Source organism: Notolepis coatsorum (assembly GCF_963971535.1).
Source record: "Notolepis coatsorum genome assembly, chromosome: 5".
NCBI lineage: Eukaryota > Metazoa > Chordata > Actinopteri > Aulopiformes > Paralepididae > Notolepis > Notolepis coatsorum.
This window is the reverse complement of record NC_140169.1, coordinates 140,760,700-140,778,199: the sequence shown is the minus strand read 5'-3', so window position 1 is coordinate 140,778,199 and position 17,500 is coordinate 140,760,700. Positions and strand designations below refer to the sequence as shown.

Sequence of the window (17,500 nt, the reverse complement as noted above, 5' to 3'; positions counted from 1 at the left end):
GTCTGTAGTGTGGTAGTGAAAGGTTAACCTTCTGTAGTGTGGTAGTGAAAGGTTAACCGTCTGTAGTGTGGTAGTGAAAGGTTAACCTTCTGTAGTGTGGTAGTGAAAGGTTAACCGTCTGTAGTGTGGTAGTGAAAGGTTAACCTTCTGTAGTGTGGTAGTGAAAGGTTAACCGTCTGTAGTGTGGTAGTGAAAGGTTAACCTTCTGTAGTGTGGTAGTGAAAGGGTTAACCGTCTGTAGTGTGGTAGTGAAAGGTTAACCTTCTGTAGTATGGTAGTGAAAGGTTAACCTTCTGTAGTGTGGTAGTGAAAGGGTTAACCGTCTGTAGTGTGGTAGTGAAAGGGTTAACCGTCTGTAGTGTGGTAGTGAAAGGGTTAACCGTCTGTAGTGTGACAGTGGGAGCCCAGAAACCATCTATCTACACACACTGCACACAATGCTCTTGTGCCACATCTACACACACACACACACACACGCACGCACACACACACACACACACACACACACACACACACACACACACACACACACACACACACACACACACACACACACACACACACACACACACACACACACACACACACACACTCTGCTGGCAGGGAGCATCATTCCTGCCTCGGCACCAAGATGCCAAGCGGGAGTCTCTTCTGGTCACATGACGGCGGGTCCGCAGGCTGAACCTGAAGCTGAACGCGTCCTGACCCGTCCGTCTCACTCGCCCCCCACCCCCCCCCCCCCCCCCCCCCCCCCCGGCGCACGGTTCAGCGGTCAGCGTTGACACGGAACGTCATGTTTTTATTGACCGGAAAGAAAGGGGGGTTGATTCAAAGTATGTAGCGCGTCCGTCCGTCCGACCTTCCCCTTCTTCTTCCGTGGCCAAGTCTCGGTGTGAGAACGACCGGCATCCATACGGGCCGTGTTTCATTAACCCTTTCACTACCACACTACAGAAGGTTAACCCTTTACTATCACACTACAGAAGAAAAACCCCATTGATTTAAACTGAATGAATAGACACATAAAAAAAAATATATAAAAAAAATATATATTATAAAAATAAAAATAAATCTTTTTTTATTAAAAATTAAAAATGTTAATGTTGATTTAGAATTCGAATGCCAACGTAACGAACAAAGGTCCAAACGTTCGAACGTTTGAACGTTTGGGCTCAGCCCCAAGACAGAGGTCTCACTTTTCCCTATTGTTAGGTTTTAGTGAGTTTTTCCTTACCTTCGCGTGGGGTATGTCTGGGAGTGCTTGCATTCTTTCATTTATTTGCATTTATTTTAAATGTGTTGGACCTTATGGTGTTCTTGTTCTGTTCTTGACTTATTGTTATGTTTCTTCTTGACTTGTTTAAAGAAGACGTGTACGGCCCATGGGGACATTGACGTGTGTTGTCGGGCCGTACAGATACATTTGATTTGATTTGATTTGATCCACTCCCTAATTCACCCAGAGGGGAGGCAGCTTGAGAGATCAGCTCTGTTTAGATAGTGTTCCCCTTTTAGTAGCTCCACTGTACTCCACAGTGAGAGTGGGAACAATGTGTGTGTGTGTGTGTGTGTGTGTGTGTGTGTGTGTGTGTGTGTGTGTGTGTGTGTGTGTGTGTGTGTGTGTGTGTGTGTGTGTGTGTGTGTGTGTGTGTGTGTGTGTGTGTGTGTGTGTGTGTGTGTGTGTGTGTGTGTGTGTGTGTGTGTGTGTGTGTGTGTGTGTGTGTGTGTGTGTGTGTGTGTGTGTGTGTGTGTGTGTGTGTGTGTGTGTGTGTGTGTGTGTGTGTGTGTGTGTGTGTGTGTGTGTGTTCGTGTGTGTGTGTGTTCGTGTGGACTCATGGAGCTGCCTCTCCAATACTAATGGCTTTACCCAAAACGGAGTGGGAGAGTGTGCATTGTCCATCTGGCCCCCGCGCGCGTGTGTGTGTGTGTCCGAATGTGTGCATATATGCGTCTGTGTACTGTATGTATGTATGTATGCATGAGTGTGTTTGTGTGTGAATGTGTGTGTGTGTGTGTGTGTGTGAATGCGTGTGTGTGTGTGTGTGTGTGTGTGTGTGTGTGAATGCGTCCGTGTGTGTGTGTGTGTGTGTGTGTGTGTGTGTGTGTGTGTGTGTGTGTGTGAATGCGTCCATTTGTGTGTGAGTGTGTCCGTCCATGTGTGTGCGTGTGCATGCGTGTGTGTATATAAATGAACGTGGCTTGGTTCCCAGAGGCCTCCTAAACGGCGAGCAGCGAGGCAGGGCCCCATATCGAGTGTTGGAGCAGCAAGGTGGAGGAGGGACCTCCTGGCACCAAGCCCTGTGTGTAGGGGGACAGCCAGAGTCACACGTGTCATTTCCTGTCCGAGTCTTTTCTCTCTCTCTCTCTCCTCTCTCGGTCTCTCTCTGTCTCTATGGCTCCTCTGTTTTTCATTTGTGTCGTAACTAGGGATTGGAATTTCAATCAAAAATAATTTTGTTTTATATTCACCGGGAACTATTGGACCATTCTTTGACCATTTCTCAGGTGCCTTGCTGAAGTAGTTGTGCTAGAACGCTTCCATGGCACTCTTCTGCAGCATGGCTTGCATACAGTATGCGGTTAACCGTCTGTTGTGTGGTAGTGAAAGGTTAACCTTCTGTAGTGTGGTAGTGAAAGTGTTAACCTTCTGTAGTGTGGTAGTGAAAGTGTTAACCTTCTGTAGTGTGGTAGTGAAAGGTTAACCGTCTGTTGTGTGGTAGTGAAAGGTTAACCGTCTGTAGTGTGGTAGTGAAAGTGTTAACCTTCTGTAGTGTGGTAGTGAAAGTGTTAACCTTCTGTAGTGTGGTAGTGAAAGGTTAACCTTCTGTAGTGTGGTAGTGAAAGGTTAACCGTCTGTTGTGTGGTAGTGAAAGGTTAACCTTCTGTAGTGTGGTAGTGAAAGGTTAACCGTCTGTAGTGTGGTAGTGAAAGGTTAACCGTCTGTAGTGTGGTAGTGAAAGTGTTAACCTTCTGTAGTGTGGTAGTGAAAGTGTTAACCTTCTGTAGTGTGGTAGTGAAAGGTTAACCTTCTGTAGTGTGGTAGTGAAAGGGTTAACCTTCTGTAGTGTGGTAGTGAAAGGTTAACCTTCTGTAGTGTGGTAGTGAAAGGGTTAACCTTCTGTAGTGTGGTAGTGAAAGGTTAACCGTCTGTAGTGTGGTAGTGAAAGGGTTAATGCAAAGTATTTTGTGCCTCTTTCTTTGCCGATCAGAATAATAATAATAATAATAATAATAATAATAATAATAATAATAATAATAATAATAATAATAATAATAATAATAATAATAATAATAATAATAATAATAATATTATTTAATAATAATAATAATAATAATAATAATAATAATAATAATAATAATAATAATAATAATAATAATAATAATAATAATAATTAATAATAATAATAATAAATTCAATTTGTACCGCACTTTACATTTGTAAAAATCTCAAAGTGCTACAGGAGATAAAAACAAAAAGTTAAATGAATAAAACAATTAAAATGAATAAAACAGGGTTCGGTCAGGTGGCGTAGCGGAGATTGCGCTCGTCACCAGGTAGGCAGGGGCACCACCGTGTACGCACTGGTGAGTGAGGAGGGAGACCTTGTACTCGATCCTGTGGTCCACGGGGAGCCAGTGAAGTGATCTGAGGGTGGGGGTGATGTGATCATATTTGCGCACCCTCATCAGGATCCTAGCAGCGCTATTCTGAAGCGGTCGAAGAGGCTCCGCAATCCTTCACTCGCCGTGTGCGTGTGTGTGTGTGTGTGTGTGTGTACTTGTATTGCTATACTACAGGGGACACTGACCTGTTTACACACTCACGCAATGGGTACCAAAAACATTATGGGGACACATTTTGGTGTCCCCATAACACAGATTAGGTTATGGTTATGATTATGATTATGATCAGGTTATGGTTCGGGTTAGGTTATGGTTATGATTAGGTTATGGTTAGGGTTCGGTTAAGGTTAGGGTGTAGGTGTGTAGGTGTGTGTGTGTGTGTGTGTGTGTGTGTGTGTGTGTGTGTGTGTGTGTGTGTGTGTGTGTGTGTGTGTGTGTGTGTGTGTGTGTGTGTGTGTGTGTGTGTGTGTGTGTGTGCGCGTGTGTCCAGCTTTGGAAGGGAAAAAAACGAAAGAAAAAACTAATTTTTAAGACAAACTAGTTGCACAAACTATTCGATTTAAAAGAAATAATAATAATTGAATGACTTCGAAAATCGATCGAACGAGACCGTCGGGAACCCATTCCTATTATTATCTCTTTACAGCCTTGGCAAGTGAAGGAATCTGTTTGAGTGAAATGTCACTTGTGTATTCCTTATGTCAGTCCGTCAGGTCAGGGCGAGTTCAGTGTTCACCCTGCGTCCCGCTCTACGCAGACGATACACCGCTGTGATGCACTGACGTGGTTACAAATGGCTCACAGTGTTGTTGTTTTCCTGTGCTTTCTCTGCTTTGTTTTCCTTTGTGTCTCGAGGAGTTGAGACCGAACTGTTCCTTATTTTTTTTTTTTTTTTTTTTTATTTTTACTTTGGCCATTCCGCTGGCTCTTTTTGCGTTTATCGCTCTTTTCTCTGGTCAAGTGTGACCGACAGAAACAGGTTGAATGGGGGTACAGATGGGGGGAAGACACTCTGAGAAAGTTACGGCTTTGTCCGGGAATCGAACTTGCTACCCCAGATCCGTGACGAGCACGGTTGTCCCCGGTGCCGAAATAGCGCTCGAGGTACGCGGTGAGCTACTGGAGCTCCCCTCCTTATTTTTTTTTTAAAGGGAATTGTAAGGCTGTGGGATGATTCAGAAGAAACGGAACCTATAATCCTTCATGCGCTTTTTACCTCTGGAGGCTTTACGATGAAGTCAAGGAACGGGCACAGACGGGATCCTTTCTAGAATTTAAACGGAACAAAAGTGTCCAGGCCCCCCCAGGCCCCCTTTGTAAGACAATGCTGAAGTGTTCTGTTAAAACGTACCTTTGAGGGGTCCCCTGTGGTCCCTTTTTGAAGCTCCGTCCAGTCGTGTCCGTCCACCGATCACCAGTGAATACAGTCCCCCCCCCTGTCCTTGGCACGGCGGAGGTCTCCAACACACAGTTCAAACAAACCCCAGAGCACCGCGGTGGATTACAGAGACAATTGTACTATTCAGCTCCAAGGGAAAAAGTCAGTCACCACCAAGAACATAATTTATATAGTCTGGGTGATGTGTACAGTGTAGGCCTCTGTGGTTACTTACCTCCACACTGCTCCTGTCCAAACCACCTTAAGGTAAGCTACCCGTTATCCTGAGGACATCTGGGTACGCTTTGAGGTATTCTAGCAGGTGAGATGGACTAGAGTAGAGCACAGCAGAGTAGAGTAGAGCGCAGCAGAGTAGAGTAGAGTGCAGCAGAGAGACTAGTAGAGCACAGCAGAGTAGAGCGCAGCAGAGTAGAGTAGAGTGCAGCAGAGAGACTAGTAGAGCACAGCAGAGTAGAGTAGAGCGCAGCAGAGTAGAGTACAGTATAGTAGAGCACAGCAGAGTAGTAGGGCTGCAAGATTTTGGGAAATAATCTAATTGCGATTTTTCTGACAGATATTGCGATTGCGATTACATTTGTGATTATAATAATAAAAATTAAAAAAAAGCAGCCCCACAAAGGTTTATTGTAAAATGCGGCTTGCATCTGGCCTACGCGGTGGGTCTGTTCGGGACACAGAGCCTGAAAATGTTTATTTTTACCTGGGAATCGATACCGGTACCCAACGGTACCTTTTTTTCTGTACTTTACTCTCCCTCTCTGAAGTCTAAACTTCACAACACACAATCTAAAACCCCTTACCTCCCTCTCCCAAACCGATCTTGTATCTCAATGGGACTTCCTGGTTAAAAAAAAAGTAAAAAAATTAAATAAAAATTGCGATGTTGTTTTTTTTGCGATTTGATAATTGCATCATTCCAAATCGCGATTTCGATTAAAAATCGATTAATCGTGCAGCCCTACAGAGTAGACAAGTAGAGTAAATCAGAGATACTAGTAGAGTGCAGCAGAGTAGAGTAAATCAGAGATACTAGTGGAGTGCAGCAGAGTAGAGTAGATCAGAGATACTAGTGGAGTGCAGCAGAGTAGAGTAGATCAGAGATACTAGTGGAGTGCAGCAGAGTAGAGTAGATCAGAGATACTAGTGGAGTGCAGCAGAGTAGAGTAGATCAGAGATACTAGTGGAGTGCAGCAGAGTAGAGTAAATCAGAGATACTAGTGGAGTGCAGCAGAGTAGAGTAGATCAGAGATACTAGTGGAGCGCAGCAGAGTAGAGTAAATCAGAGATACTAGTGGAGCGCAGCAGAGTAGAGTAGATCAGAGATACTAGTGGAGTGCAGCAGAGTAGAGTAAATCAGAGATACTAGTGGAGTGCAGCAGAGTAGAGTAAATCAGAGATACTAGTGGAGCGCAGCAGAGTAGAGTAGATCAGAGAGACTAGTCGAGTGCAGCAGAGTAGAGTAAATCAGAGAGACTAGTGGAGTGCAGCAGAGTAGAGTAAATCAGAGAGACTAGTCGAGTGCAGCAGAGTAGAGTAAATCAGAGAGACTAGTCGAGTGCAGCAGAGTAGAGTAAATCAGAGATACTAGTGGAGTGCAGCAGAGTAGAGTACAGCAAGGTAGAGTAGAGCAGAGTAGAGTAGAGTATTGAGAAGAGATCATCAGAAATGCCAGCTGAATGGGTCACTCACAGCTCATAGTATCTCTATGTGATATTATCACACGGGGTCATATGATCCGTTTCAGTCAGTTAAAGAGGTGTAGGGCCCCCTGGTGGATCATTTAAATAGTTACAGTGAATCAGATACAACATCCTTCATACTTGAAATAATGTATGTGATCTTCTTATAGAGAGCCCATATTATGGCCATTTCCCAGTTTAATATTTTAATTGACAAACATTTGCATTTTTTTATTGTCAAAAAGCACGTAGTTACAGCTCTACAGGCTGTGTCACTCAGCAGTCAGACTCTGGGAGCAGGCCGTTTTGAAACGGAGCTGTTTCTCCAGCTGTGCGTCCGCATTTCCTGGTTCACAAAATAATTCAGATCAAACTGTAAAACTAGACATCGCAGACCAGATGCAGCAATTTGCATATTACATTTTGTGCTTGCCTAAAATGTCCATTTAGGAGGGAAAAGAGAAAGAGAAGAGTTTACGAGGGAGCCGCCATCTTGACAAACGGAGACACGCGAGTCAGGAGTTAGACCAGAGATTATTGCTTTTTTTTTTTTTTTTATTGCAAGAGTGAATAATAAACACCAGTATTATACATGTATGCCAAGGGTTGATCGTGTAACATAAGAAGAGGCTAACAAGGCGTTCTAGCCAGAAAGGCTGGACCACAGATGAGGCGCTTCAGGCTGTGCAGGAACAGTGGGATAATAACTCCCTTTGGCGTCAGGGACTGTGTCTTTTTGTAACTCTGCAGACGTGGGGGGGCAGGTGGCGCACGGAGACTACGTTCGTCACCAACACCGGGAGACACTGGATTCGCCTGTTCGAATCCAGCTCCCGGCGTTGCTATCAGCTTGGCTGGCCTCTCACACTGATACAATTGGCCGTATCAGAGGGTGGGAAAGCTGAAGGGTGGGTCCTGGGCGTTGTGGACAGCGACCCCTACAGTTTGGTCGGGGCGCCTGCTCAGCAAGGGTTGGAACTAAGGAGAGATAGTGTGGCCTCCCACACGCTACACTCTCCCCGGTGAGAGCCTGCGCGGCCAGGTTGGCCTGCCGGCAGGCTGCACATGCGTCGGAGGAAAGCATGTGACAGTCTCCGGTCTCCCGGACCAACAGTAGGGGAAAGTACGCAACAACCAGGAAGGGTGGGATGGGAGAAAAAAAATCGGGAAAAAGAGGGGAAGAAATATAATAATAAAAAAAAAATAAAAAAAATCTGCAGACATTCAGATGTACCTCCAGCAGTATGACACACTAAATATAAGGGGGAAAAACACAAAAAGCACAATATGGCCTCTTTAAAAGGGCAAGTTCAACATTTTGGAGCCCTATTTCATACTCATCAACACTGTTGTGGAAGGGTAGAGGCCTTTCGCAGGTAAAGTAGGCAATATGGCTGAGGGGGTACATTTTTTTAAACTCTTATATTTAGTTTGAGATATTTTACAGTGACGTCAGGTCTTCACGAGCCTGATTTATCTGTCTATAAAAAGTCTGTACGACCAAAACTCCGTCTCTGTGTCCTTCATTAGTATCTCAACAAGCGGTAAAGAACAAAAAAACAAGCTATTTAAAGCGCCTTCCCTTCCGTGTGTGTGTGTGTGTGTGTGTGTGTGTGTGTGTGTGTGTGTGCGTGCGCGTGCGTGTGTGTGTGTGTGTGTGTGTGTGTGTGTGTGTGTGTGTGTGTGTGTGTGTGTGTGTGTGTGTGTGTGTGTGTGTGTGTCTTTGCCATGTGTTGAAGTGCACTAGGTCCAGGGGTGATGATGTCACAGGCTGTATACTACTGTACGTGATGTGAGTCACCGCTGGGTTAACGAGGCCCACAACAACAGAGGCTGGTATTAATTAAGATGGAGGCTCGGTCTGACGGAGAGTTGGCACAGCGAGGGGAAATGTACAGTAACCCTTGGCCCCGCCCCCCCCCCCCCCCTATCTGCACGTACAGTAATACACATGGGGGCGTTGAACCTGCAACCTTCCACCCCTTAACTTCGTCGGCCTGTACGTGTGACGTTGCTTAGGAATCTGTCTCATTCCGTGCTGATTCATTCTCTCGCTCTCTCTCTCTCTCTCTCTCTCTCTCTCTCTCTCTCTCTCTCTCTCTCTCTCTCACACACACACACACATGCTTTAATAGATTAGATTAGATGCAGAAAATGTATCGTCATCATACAGCACAAGTACAGTACAACGAAAAACAAGTTTGGCATCCAACCAGAGTGCAAATGTAACAGTAAAGTGCAACAGTAATATAAAGGAATCAAAGGAACGTTCCAACATTTTGGGAAACACACTTACTTGCCATGTTCCCCAGAGTCAGACAGGAAGATTGATATGTCTAATTCATCTCTTGTGCGTCAGTTTTGGTGTTGTCTGAAGTTGTATTTCTTCTCTTTTTGACGGAGCCAGGCTAGCTGCTCCCTACCGCTACCAGTCCTTGTGCTAAGCTAGCCTAGCTGCTCCCTACCGCTACCAGTCCTTGTGCTAAGCTAGGCTAGCTGCTTCCTCCCGCTTCCAGTCCTTATGCTAAGCTAGGCTAGCTTCTCCCTACCGCTTCCAGTCCTTATGCTAAGCTAGGCTAGCTTCTCCCTACCGCTTCCAGTCCTTGTGCTAAGCCAGGCTAGCTACCTCCTACTGCGTCAAAAATCATTGGCTGTGATCTCCCTTCTGTGGCCTCCATTTATGCCACACAAATCAGGCGGAAAGGGGAGAAGGTGATCAGTGACCCCTCTCACCTTGCTTTCTACCTTTTTAACCCCCTTCCCTCTGGCAGAAGACTCCAAAGTCTCAGGTGCAGGACATCTCGTTTTAAAAACAGTACATATCCCGAGGCTGTCCGTCACCTGAACTCAAGTCCAAATGCACAGGCACTTTGTACCACAAGGGCTAGCACCAGCCAACAGGCACTTTAAGGCAATATGCACTTTAAACTGGAACACTGAGCTATTTTAGGTACTGTAGCATTTTTTTTTTATTATTGTTTGTGTAATACTTTTATTGTGGGGATTGTATTGCATGTATTCTTGTGTTTTTATATTGTATGTTTTTATACTGTGTATGTACTGTATGTGTTGGCACCACGACAAATCCCAATCAACCATGTGTTGAAATGGCAATAAAGTTTTCTATTCTATTCTATTCTTCTAATGCTTGTGCTAAGCTAGGCTAGCTGCCTCCTACTGCTTCCAGTCCTTGTGCTAAGCTAGGCTAGCTGCCTCCTACTGCTTCCAGTGCTTGTGCTAAGCTAGGCTAGCTGCCTCCTACTGCTTCCAGTCCTTGTGCTAAGCCAGGCTAGCTGCCTCCTACTGCTTCCAGTCCTTGTGCTAAGCTAGGCTAGCTGCCTCCTCCTGCTTCCAGTCCTTGTGCTAAGCTAGGCTAGCTGCCTCCTACTGCTTCCAGTCCTTGTGCTAAGCTAGGCTAGCTGCCTCCTACTGCTTCCAGTCCTTGTGCTAAGCTAGGCTAGCTGCCTCCTCCTGCTTCCAGTCCTTGTGCTAAGCTAGGCTAGCTGCCTCCTACTGCTTCCAGTGCTTATGCTAAGCTAGGCTAGCTGCCTCCTACTGCTTCCAGTCCTTGTGCTAAGCTAGGCTAGCTGCCTCCTACTGCTTCCAGTGCTTGTGCTAGGCTAGCTGCCTCCTACTGCTTCCAGTGCTTGTGCTAAGCTAGGCTAGCTGCCTCCTACTGCTTCCAGTGCTTGTGCTAAGCTAGGCTAGCTGCCTCCTACTGCTTCCAGTCCTTGTGCTAAGCTAGGCTAGCTGCCTCCTACTGCTTCCAGTGCTTATGCTAAGCTAGGCTAGCTGCCTCCTACTGCTTCCAGTCCTTGTGCTAAGCTAGGCTAGCTGCCTCCTACTGCTTCCAGTGCTTGTGCTAAGCTAGGCTAGCTGCCTCCTACTGCTTCCAGTCCTTGTGCTAAGCTAGGCTAGCTGCCTCCTACTGCTTCCAGTGCTTATGCTAAGCTAGGCTAGCTGCCTCCTACTGCTTCCAGTCCTTGTGCTAAGCTAGGCTCGCTGCCTCCTACTGCTTCCAGTGCTTGTGCTAAGCTAGGCTAGCTGCCTCCTACTGCTTCCAGTGCTAAGCTAGGCTAGGCTAGCTGCCTCCTACTGCTTCCAGTCCTTATGCTAAGCTAGGCTAGCTGCCTCCTACTGCTTCCAGTCCTTGTGCTAAGCTAGGCTAGCTGCCTCCTACTGCTTCCAGTGCTTATGCTAAGCTAGGCTAGCTGCCTCCTACTGCTTCCAGTGCTTGTGCTAAGCTAGGCTAGCTGCCTCCTACTGCTTCCAGTCCTTGTGCTAAGCTAGGCTAGCTGCCTCCTACTGCTTCCAGTCCTTGTGCTAAGCTAGGCTAGCTGCCTCCTACTGCTTCCAGTCATTGTGCTAAGCTAGGCTAGCGTGCACCTGGACCTCTCTCTCCGGCCACTGGACACACAGAGGTGAAGCTGATATCGTTCTTCTTGTCTGACTCTGGGGTCGATGGCATCTCGAGGGAAAGAGCTTCTCCGTGATGGTCACGGACAAACGTGACAAACGTTGGAATTTAGAAAACATCACGTTCGAAAGCTATTAGGACGTCACGCGTGAATGTTTACACGTGTGGACACGTTACTTCGGTAGCGCGTCTCTGACCGCTGTAGCAACTAAATCCACAACACACACACACACACACACACACACACACACACAGACTCATACACGCACAATATACAGTATTTATCTTCCCGCCACTATGGGGTCTTTTGAAGCCCAGTCACCCAGCTCCCAGCTCTTAGCCCCTGGCCCCTCACCTCTCACCCCAGAAGCAGGCTCCCCTCTGGGCCTCCAACAGCCCGGGAAGACCCTCTCTCTCTCTCTCTCTCTCTCTCTCTCTCTCTTTCTCTCTCTCTCTCTCTCTCTCTCTCTCTCTCTCTCTCTCTCTCTCTCTCTCTCTCTCTCTCTCTCTCTCTCTCTCTCTCTCTCTCTCTCTCTCTCTCTCTCTCTCTCTCTCCCTCCCTCAGCTACACCTCTTGTGATGGAGCATCTTGCCCTCAGCAAGTTAGCTTTGACAAATTGCTCTGTTCTCAAGTCAGCCGTTGCTTTCCCATCCGGTTATAAATGAAGTTCATTCTTGTTTCATACTGTATTTGTGTCGCGGTCCTCACTCGGGTGTATCGTCTCATACTGTGTGTGTGTGTGTGTGTGTGGGGCCTTGTTTTCCAACCACTGTGGGCAACAAATGTCCCCACAAGTGATGAAAACAATATTTCCTCAATGCTTGCGGGGATTAACACAAGGTAGAGGAGCTTTTATGGTTAGGGGTTAAGGTCAAGGGTTAGGCTAGTCGTTAATGTAAGTCTATGGAATGTCCCCACAAGGCGTGTGTGTGTGTGTGTGTGTGTGTGTGTGTGTGTGTGTGTGTGTGTGTGTGTGTGTGTGTGTGTGTGTGTGTGTGTGTGTGTGTGTGTGTGTGTGTGTGTGTGTGTGTGTGTGTGTGTGTGTGTGTGTGTGTGTGTGTGTGCATGTTTCGCGGAGTGTTTTGTTGCGATCCAAAGAAGGGGAGACAGATTGGCTTACATTACTCCCCCCGTGTGTGTTTTTAATATTTTTAGTCATTTGTTTTATATTCTTTAAAGCCCCAAACTGTGATTGTTTTCTTTTTGGGAACATCTATTTTTATAAATTTGTTGTTTGTGCATGGTTTCAATAAATTACATTTCCACGCATTCTTCGAGAGTTTGATCAGAAATTGCACTGTTTGGTAACTTTCTTAACCCAGATCTGTTTACAAACATCACCGTTGTAAATAACCCTTTTACAGCCACGGAATACAGCAAATAAAATTGTAAAAATGTGTGTTCACCTGATCAACAATCACTGGAACAACTAGAGCAGGAAAACTCTCCATTCCCACTCACTGTTTCTGGAAGTGGGCCTAGCCTGTTTGTTTGTATCACTCATTGGACCTTTAATTAAAGGCCCCACTCCTCTCACCAGAGAGCCGGTCTCTCACTTCAGCTCCAATAACACGCTACTCTTTTAATAGTTATGACATAATTCATGTTGGCAGGAAGAATGAACTTGTGTGACCACTTTACACAGTTCAGTGGAGGCTCTTGCCCCTGTCTCTGCTTGTTTCTGCAACAATACGGAGGAATTATTGGCAAAGAAAATTGAATAATATATTTGTAATTTCAAGTTACCAGTGCATTGCTCAAGGGTTCTTATCCAAAACGATCAACTTGCACGCAAAGTCATATCTCATAATATCTCGTATCTTGCTTCAGCTCCGAATTGCTCACGGGATGTTTGTGTAGAATAGATCATCAGATTATTATCATCATCATCAGGGAGATCATGTATTGATGAAAGGCTCCCTCTAGGGGAGCCGTGTGGAACTGCAGTCTGGAATCATCCTCTGCCACCCCGTTCCCTTTGATTCCATCGTAGTTCAGGTCGCGTGTAGCTTTATGCCAAGCAAGCAGTGCAAAAATTTACCGTAGTGGCATGCAGTAATGCGCCTTTCATTTTCCGCCGCCCAGCGCCCAGGTCGCGCGGAAATAGGCTGTCTATTGCCATTCTCTTTGACAAACTCTAACCTTAACCAGCTCCTTAACAACGCCTAAACTTAACCGTTCTAACCTTAACCAACTCCGAAACAATGCCTAACCTTAACCTTAACCTTAACCATGCCTAACCTTAACCGGCGAAAGAATACACGTTAAAAAAAAATCACGTTAAAAAATATTTTCGATGGGATTCGAACTCGCCAGCAAACAAGCCATAGGATCCACAGCCATGTGTCCTTGCCAATTGAGCTATTGCTAGATAGTGAATAAGGGGCGGTGACTTATATATATTGAGCTCCGCTCGTGTCGGATCTCATGCGCATGCGCGGGCACCTCGCGCGAGCACGCCGGCGCACGCACGCACCTGAGCGAGCACGCCGCCGCCGGTGCACGCACGGTAGCATTTGTCTGAAAAGAAGGGCGCTTTACCGCACTAGCGTGCGGTGACGAATGCGGAAGCATTTTTGCACTGCTTGCTTGGCATTAACGTACAGGCGTTCAGGTCTTTGTGAAACAAGATGGCAGGAAACATAAAGTCCAACCAACCCACATCAAAAGGAACTGTAGGAACTGTGTCCGGTCCGGTGCTCTCAGAGTAGAGCGATCTGCAATCCAGGAGAGACTCCAGAGGTGTAGTCCAACGCAGAACACTGGAGCACACGAATGAAAGGCAATCAACTTTATTTTAAGCGTTTCGACTAGGGATGTTCGATATTGGCTTTTTTTTTAACCGATATCTGATATATATACCGATATTGTCCAACTCTTAATTTCCGATACCGATATCAACCGATACCGATATATGCGGGGTTTTCCGCCCCAAAAAAACAGAATCATTTCAGGTAATTAACATTACATATCTCTTCTACAGGCCACCTCTTTACAGGTTTAAATGACTCTACGGACATACTGTCACTTTTATAGGCTAAGTAGATTACATTATAGTATTATTATTCTTTGTCATGCATTACTCAATGCTCTTACATTGTTGTTGTTTTGATAATTGTTTTTTGATAATTGTTTTTTGATAATTGTTGGTAATTGTTTATATTATTATTGATCTATTCTATTTTTGACTCATTTCTTTATGTTGTTATAATATTTTGAGCTTGTGTGTATATATACTTATATAATATACAAATTTGTTTTTCTATTGAGTATTATTGTATATTTACTTCAACTCAAGTTGAGAATGTTGCTTTGCCTTCATTTAATTGGGACCAGCTGTCCCCCATTGTAATTAGTGTCTCCCTGAGTTGTGTGTTTTTTCCTTTTTTCCTCTATTTAGTCACAGTATTGTTTTTGTCACAGCAACACCCTGAAGAAGGCCATGTAGGCCGAAACATGTTGGACTTTTAAAAGATTTTCTAAATAATGTAAGCCACTTATTAAAGGCTCTTTAACAACTGTAGAGCTGCCTTGGATCTCAACCTTTCTTATATTACATATCTCTTGTCGTGGAATTAACACAACAGTATGCATACTTTTCACAATAAATTAAATAAGAATTTGTTCTTACTTGCTTGCCTGGGTAAATAAAGGTTAAATAAATCTTTAAAAAAAAAAGTACAATACTTTATACATTTTTTTTTACCAATACGGATATTACATTTTAATGCCAATATCGGCCGATAATATCGGTAGGCCGATAATATCGGACATCCCTAGTTCGACACATCACACCAGAGTCCAAAACTAACTTGCGTCGAAATATTCGTTTAAAATAAGGGTTTATTGCCATAAATCTGCGTGCTCCAGTGTTGTACTTTGCACTAGATCGCTGAAGTCTCTCCCTGACAACAGTAAACTTGTTGGACCCGTCAATTGACTGTTACCTCATGCGTGTGTAGTATGTAGAGTAACAGTATAATCCGGAGGTTCCCGGTTCGATTCCCACCGCTCCCGGGCAGCGTGTCGAAGCGTTAACCCCTAACTGCTCCCGATGAGACCCTGCAGGGTCGCCTCCGCCGTCGGTGTGTGAACGTGTGAGTGAATGTGTCAAATGTGAGGAACAAACTGCAAAGCGATTTGGATAAAAGCTGTTATATAAATGCACCGTTTGCCATTTATTTCTCAGACACCTCTGACTGAATATTGAAGAACACCAGGGGGGCATTATTATGCATCTGGCCTCTGTTTTGGACAAGCAGTCAAGGAGTTATGGACATTGTACTACTAGGCTCTGTCCATTGTGAAATACATGAGAGAATGCATTGTTTATCCCATCGCGACGATTGATGGACAATTTCTTAAACCAGGCCAAACAAACGATATGCTGTGAGTATGGTGCAGATAGGTGAAATAAAACAAATAGCTTCATCAGGGAAAAAACGCTCTCCCAAGAGGATGGCTGTGGATGTGTGTATCGTGTCAATCTGACAGCAACGCATAGCGGCCCCACCTCGCCACTCGGTGTCAGAACACTGATTATCCCGTCCGACCTTTGTCAAAGTCAGACCAGCCTGTCAAAGTCTGAGAGGTCGAGCGTGACAGACGGAGAGCGATCCATAGCTCATCACACGGGGGACAGCGAGAGCTTGTGAGGGAAGAAGGGCAGTAGGTTCCTAACTAGGGTTGGGCACCGAGAACCGGCTCCTAACTTCGGTTCTGGAAGTAACATATTTGCATTTCGATTCTTAATTTCGATTATTAAAAAAAAAGACAAAAAAAGATTTTTTTTTACTTTGTTAATTAATACCCTAGTTACAGTAGTACAGCAACCAAATGAAACTGTATCAAGTCAACTCTTAATGTGAATAATATGAACAAAATTAAAGATAAAAAAAAAAAAGTAAAATCTCCTACCTGCACCTCAAAGAATCGCAATCGAGAATCGCTTAGAACAGGAATCGAAATGGAGAATCGGAATCGGAACCGGAACCGTTCAAATCCAAACGATGCCCAACCCTATTCCTATCAAACCTGTTTGTCTGTTTGCTTCAGGACATCAATTCAAAACATGTGCATTCTAGAGAACTACCCCTTCTCAAATCTAACCCTAACTAACCTTACTGTCATGCACTTGTCCTGACAAACTAACCTACACTGTAGCAGCACTCAACACTTTGATGAACATTGTTACTCAGCTGCTGATAAGAGTTGTGCCCTTCCTTCTGATGACCTGTCGTACAGAACTTGTAAGTCGCTTTGGATAAAAGCGTTCAGCTAAATGACTAAATGACTAAATGTAAATGTACCCGGAGTGCTCTAACGAACCTGTTGTCTGCTCGTCTGTTCGCTGCAGGACATCAACGTGTGCATCCTGGAGAACTACCCGGAGTGCTCCAACCCCCGGGTGTTCTACATCATCCCCTACTTCTGTGGGCAGCACCCCCAGTGCAGGTAAACCAGACCCTGCTGCCTAACCCTAACCCTAACCCCAGTGCAGGTAACCAGACCTACTGCCTAACTCCTAACCCTAACCCCAGTGCAGGTAACCAGACCTACTGCCTAACCCTAACCCTAACCCCAGTGCAGGTAACCAGACCTACTGCCTAACCCTAACCCTAACCCCAGTGCAGGTAACCAGACCTACACCCTAACCCTAACCCTAACCCCAGTGCAGGTAACAAGACCTACTGCCTAACCCTAACCCTAACCCCCAGTGCAGGTAACAAGACCCTCAGCCTGATTACAATGAGAATCACAACTGGCTTAGATAGTTTATATGTTTTTGGGATGCAGCAGGAATGTAACCGTCACGGTGACCAAATGCGTCCACGATTGTTATAGGATTCTATCACATTTTCATAACAATAGCGAATATAACTTACCCTGCCTGCGCCGTTTTCATTGAGGTTTCTTACAAATTAACAATGTTTTATTTGTCCTTTTATATTGCGGATAACATTAAAATCTTAAATTGTACCATTATGTTCCCGTTTAGACAACAAACATAATGCTAATAATGATGCACTTTTGTTAAGATAATTAGGTGACCATTCTCGGTCACTATATTCAGGTCGCATTAATAGTTTAACGCTGCGTGTTCAGATCACGTTTTTCTAATCCGGTGCTGACCTGTGAACTAGGTGCTAAATGTCTTGGGATTTGTAGTCATTTTGTAGTCATAACATTTTCACCTTTTAAACCAATGCTGCCATCTACTGACAACAGAAAGTGTTGTGTATAACGTTAAGTTGATTAGAGAGGTTCCCACTTTTTACTGGTACATACGTTCATATCTAATAGTCTTTAGATGACTAAATATAGATGAATACTCCTGAAATTTGATATATATATTCTAAAATAAGTATAATTTCACTTCA

General features: G+C 44.9%; 1 protein-coding gene across 1 annotated transcript in view; it reads left to right on the top strand.

The window, feature by feature from the left end:
• Positions 1 to 16,578, top strand: part of LOC311228389 (uronyl 2-sulfotransferase-like) — a gene marked incomplete at both ends in the record, with an annotated part of 45,287 nt that extends 28,709 nt beyond the window's left edge. Inside the window, one exon of the mRNA XM_084314296.1 lies at positions 16,477 to 16,578. Coding sequence (XP_084170422.1) covers positions 16,477 to 16,578 — 102 coding nt within the window. The remainder of the gene's footprint in view (positions 1 to 16,476) is intronic.
• Positions 16,579 to 17,500: the final 922 nt, after the last annotated feature.